Here is a 4,785-nt window from a genome sequence, read left to right on the forward strand (position 1 = left end):
CTGCGTGCGATGGAGGCCAGAGTTACTTCCCTGGAGGCTCAAGTGGCAGAGCTGAAAGGGGAGATTGAGCAGCAAAGGCAACAGAGGGAGGCGGAAGAACGTAGGTTATGTTCCCCACTGCCCAACTCTTCTCACACTGTGGCTAAGGCCACTTAAAAGTGTATGCATGTAAACTAAAGAAATTTGAAAATATGTGTGGCACTAATGTGTACTTTTTCTCCCTCCCCACACAGTTAAGAAGAAGGAGGATGAGGACCTCTTCCGCCGCAAAGTCCGGGGGTCCGTGGGAAGGTTGAGCAGGAGAGTGAGGGAGATGGAAGGGGCTGGGCAGGGGAGCAGTGGGACCTGAGTTTTGTTTCCTGTTTGTGTTTTGGGGTAGGGGTTGGGGGGGGGGGCTCCAAGTTTCATTCCCTAATGTTTTTCCCCTGTTAAATATATACTTTTGTTAAAAAAAATAGGTTTTCCAGGGGGGTGGGGGGTGGTGGTGCTGGTGGGGCTCCAAGTTTCATTCCCTAATGTTTTTCCCCTGTTAAAATGTTTTTTAAAATAAAATGTTATTGCAAATTTTATAACAAGACTCCAGTGTGACTTCTTAAACTCGCACATATTTAACCCCACACCACACTCCTAAAACTCCTTGAACTAACACCCCTCCAACCTCCAACCCACACAGCAGTACCACAATATAGACAATCACTAGAGAGGCCGCTTTCGGCCTTGCAGATTCTACAGTAGGGTACACAGAGACAGAGTCAAAAATATAAACTTTATTCAACAAACAACAAAACACAGATAACATGAAATAGAAAAAGTGGGCAAAACTAGGAGGGGGAGTACTTGTCTGCTGGTTTTATTTTTCTCTTTCCGAGAATAGTCCTCCTTCGTGTTTGGGTGGAGGCATTCTGAGAGGGAGTCGGTGGGGTGGGTGCTGGAAGTGGTGGTGTTGGTGTGGGTGGTGGTGTGGGTGGTGGTGGGGGTGGTGGTGGGGGGGCGGGGGCGATTTGTGGAGGGTAGGCCCTTTCCATGACCACTACAGCCCTCTCCATGAGTCTCCTTATCAGTCGCACCTCCTCCACGCCTTCGCGTAGGATTTGGTTTGTCTCTCTAAGGACTGCCCTCAATTTTCTCCCCTCCTGGGCAATGAGTGTGAGCATGGCTTGGTCAGCGGCAGCGGCACGCCGTGACTCCTCATAGCAGTGCTCAAGGAGCCTCTCTCCCACGCTTGTCAAGACGGAGACGCGCCTCAGCCTGCCGCGTTCCCTCGTAAGCCTCTCCTCTGCTGGGAGCGCACCTCTAGGTGGTGGGCTGCCTGGAGCCAGGGGTGGTTCCTCCTCCTCATCTGAAAGAACCTCTGTTGGCAAAAAATGAGAAACAAAACTGTTAGTAACATCAATAAAGTCAAAACACACCATGGTGGACATGGTGTTCTTTTTTGTCCCCGTGTTTTCCTGCCAAGAATTTAAACAATCCCCGGCGAGCACATGGCTATTGTTTGTTTGCCCATGGTGTGCTTTTACTTTTGCCTACTTTCACAGCAGGACTCTCAACAATTAAAAGGGAGCACATGGTTAGTGCCTAGCGACATTGTCCTGCAGCTATGGCTCGAAAGGAACAGGTCATGCACGCTCACCATCTTGAATCTGTATCCGCCTGCGCCGGGCAGGAGGTCCAAGCACCCCAGGCTGTTCCTCCTCCTGTGTTCCGGGTATGAAATCTGCAAAAAAAGGAAAAAAAACAGATCTAGGACCAAAGGGTGGCAAAGCCAGCTTCAAAGCCTACACCAGCAACGCAGAGGGACTCTCTTCTTTCTCTTAGCAGTGCTGCTGCCCTGCACAAACAGAAAAGCACAAAGCAGTTAAAACAGCCCCCCCCCCTATTTTAACTAATACTTACCAATGTTAGTTGATGCCCCCGAATCACTATCCACGTCAGGTGCTGCTGGAGACTCGAGGGGCCCCGTCCCTGGCAACTGTGTCTCTGTGGACAAGAGCAGAAAATAGTGAAAAATGAGCAAGCATACACCATGAACCACAAAGCAAGCTCCCAAAGTAGTGAGCCAAAGTACTGCAGAAGGCCTATGGGCGAGGCATGCAGCAAATATTTTGGGGCTGTTGGTTAAACATGACCGTTTCAAATACTAACCACATCAAGCACTCCACAGCCAACCATCTTTTAAAATCTTTTAAAAATTAAAATTAAATGATGAAATCAAAACCGTTTCAAATAGTAAACACAGCAAGCACTCCACAGCCTACCATCTTTTAAAATCTTTTAAAAATTAAAATTAAATTATAAAATTAAAACCGTTTCAAATAGTAAACACAGCAAGCACTCCACAGCCTACCATCTTTTAAAATCTTTTAAAAATTAAAATTAAATTATAAAATTAAAACCGTTTCAAATAGTAAACACAGCAAGCAGCCTACAATCTTATGCGTTGCAACGAACTGACGAGAAAACGATGCCCAAACGTCAGAACACACATTTGCTCAAAAGGAAATATAAAATAAAAAGAAAATCACTTACCGGAGGCAAGGGGCGTTTGCTCAGGAGCCTCCTCTGGCTCCCCAGGAACGATGGCGATGAGGTCCAGCGTTACCGATTCCGCGGCTCGTTGCTGGACGGGGGGTGGAGGGCGAAAGCTGGACGAGGTGCCCTCGCCGGGATCCTCCTCAGCGGGTGGTTCCTCGACCGGGGCAGCCGGCTTCCGAACCACCTTAAGGCTCCGGCCGACGCGCTTCGGCCTGCCGGATCCTTCCCCGTCTCCGTACAGCTGGCGCTGCTCCTCGAAGTAGGGGCAGGTAACCTTCTCGTTGCCGGAACCCTTATTATGGTTCACGGCACGCATATACTCTGCCCTCATTGTCTTGGTCTTCGACCGGCATTCAAGGCCGGTCCTGTTGTGGCCCAGGGCGCGCATCTTAATGGCCACTTGTTCGAATACCTCCCTATTCCTGTGGGAGGACTGGAACGCGTCCTGGATTTTCTCCTCCGAGAAAATCCCGATCAGGTCCCTGATCTCCGCGTCCCTCCAAGTTGGGCCACGGCCGGTTGCAGGGACGGACGAGGCTTGAGAAGACGATTCCATGTTGCTTTCGCTAGTAGCTGAGCAAAATGGTGGTGGAAGGTGCAGGGTGCAACGGATCATATACCTTCCCGCACACAAAGACAAAGGGACTAGCCGGCTCCTGATTGGTAGAGGGCAGTAGGGGACACGCGCATTGGCCACATTAGGTCACATGTCACGTTCAAAACTCCTCGCGCGGGAACAGGATCTGCTCCTAATGGCCAGATTGGCGCCCTTGTTGTTTGACTTAACGCATGTGCTGATTCGTTTACACGAGAGAAGAGCAGTTTGAACATGCAGCGGGAGCCATTTTAGGAAAATGTCCGCCATTACACAAACGCATGCCGGTGTTCAACCGAGAGCAAGTGCGGCAGTACTCGGCAGTTCCCCAATAATATTCACCAGCCACAGCATAAATCAACCAAACATGACATGTTACTGGCGTACGTTCGTTGGCACGCTCAGAGGAATGTTTTTTAAAATGAACGGGGGACGGCGACTCCGCTTGCCGGAGGTATAGCTGCCAATGGAAGGGGTTGTCCGCACCCAAGCACAAGCACGCACCGGGAACCACACAAAGACCCACTACACATAAGCCGCCCCTCATGATATCACCTCGAATCATGTCTATTGAACCCCTGTAAGCTAAGCAGGAGACTGCGAGCGGCGACCGTTCGTTGGCACGCTCAGAGGAAAATTTTTTAAAATGCTCCCTGTACGTTGACTCCGCTAGGACTGGCCGATGGTAGACGGGGTTTTAAGCTTTGGGCAAATTTTGGGAACGTGACGGTGTGTGCCACTGTGCTTGTGAAAAACTCTTGTGGTGTCCGGGCAGAATTTCCGAAAGTAATCGTGCTTGAAAGCCAGTCGCTGTCCCGTTGCCTCGTAGATCCCCGCTCGCTCGGAGAAAAAAAAAATGGCGAACAGTTCGCCGGAAGTTTGGAGGACAGGCTCGGGAGGAGGGACTTTGAAGAACCCGCAACAATGGTAACGCACAGGTCTTTAGCGCTACTGTTGCAGATTGGTTGCAGGAGTGTATCGCTATCCGGAGGGTGAATCCAGTTTTCTGGATTCCCCTAAAAGCGCTACAACGAAGCGCTTTTGGCGGGTCGGTTTCAGGATTGTTGCAGATCGTTAACGACGTCGTGCGTTATGGCAAATTAGTAGCGTTTTCAATCAGCAACCATTGTGCTATTTTTAAGCCGTGGGAAATGCCCCTTGGACTTGCCAAATCTGGGGAGGGGGAATTCTTGGAGATTTGGGGGGCAGAGCTTGGGTAAGGCTGAGCTGTCAGGGGAATGAGAGGGACTTCAGCAGGGTATAATGGCATAAACATTCACTTCCCAAGGCAGCCATTTTATTCAGGGGAGGTCCATTGTAATGCTGAGAGACCTCCAGACTCCACCTAGAGGTTGGCAGCCTCTACATGGGATGTGTACCCCCCCCCCGCCCCGTGATAGGATTACACGGGTGCTGAAAAGGCTTTGGTTTTCATTGGAGCAGCAGCACTGAAGTTGTCCCTGTATCTTTCCCAATATCTAAATAAGCTGCCCTCTGCTGCATTCAGAGTCAGGGGATGTCACTGGGATGCAGAAGGCGACACAGTGTTTGAACAGTCATGCCTCAGCTCTGCTGCTCTAACCAAATTTGGAGCTTCCTTTACTTATACTAAAAATAAGATTGTGGATTTTCCATATCACAGTTTGGTTCCAGCCAGC

The 4,785-nt window shown here is 50.0% G+C and overlaps 1 protein-coding gene across 1 annotated transcript; it reads right to left on the bottom strand.

The window, feature by feature from the left end:
* Positions 1 to 518: 518 nt before the first annotated feature.
* Positions 519 to 3,309, bottom strand: LOC143839660 (uncharacterized). The gene is made up of 4 exons (XM_077341996.1): positions 2,527 to 3,309; positions 1,894 to 1,977; positions 1,631 to 1,714; positions 519 to 1,351 (listed from the first exon to the last, which is right to left on the bottom strand). Exons 1-4 carry the CDS (start codon positions 3,146 to 3,148, stop codon positions 822 to 824), a joined length of 1,320 nt encoding a protein of 439 aa, XP_077198111.1. The 5' UTR covers positions 3,149 to 3,309; the 3' UTR covers positions 519 to 821.
* Positions 3,310 to 4,785: the final 1,476 nt, after the last annotated feature.

This window comes from Paroedura picta, chromosome 6 (assembly GCF_049243985.1).
Source record: "Paroedura picta isolate Pp20150507F chromosome 6, Ppicta_v3.0, whole genome shotgun sequence".
Classification (NCBI taxonomy): domain Eukaryota; kingdom Metazoa; phylum Chordata; class Lepidosauria; order Squamata; family Gekkonidae; genus Paroedura; species Paroedura picta.

Bases quoted from the DNA above. Each gene is read 5' to 3' on its own strand.
- LOC143839660 (XM_077341996.1), bottom strand. From the start codon at position 3,148: ATGATCCGTTGCACCCTGCACCTTCCACCACCATTTTGCTCAGCTACT. The intron at 1,978-2,526 runs GTAAGTGATTTT...TCTTGTCCACAG, and splicing joins GCAAACGCCCCTTGCCTCCG to AGACACAGTTGCCAGGGACG. The intron at 1,715-1,893 runs GTAAGTATTAGT...CTTTTTTTGCAG, and splicing joins GGGGGCATCAACTAACATTG to ATTTCATACCCGGAACACAG.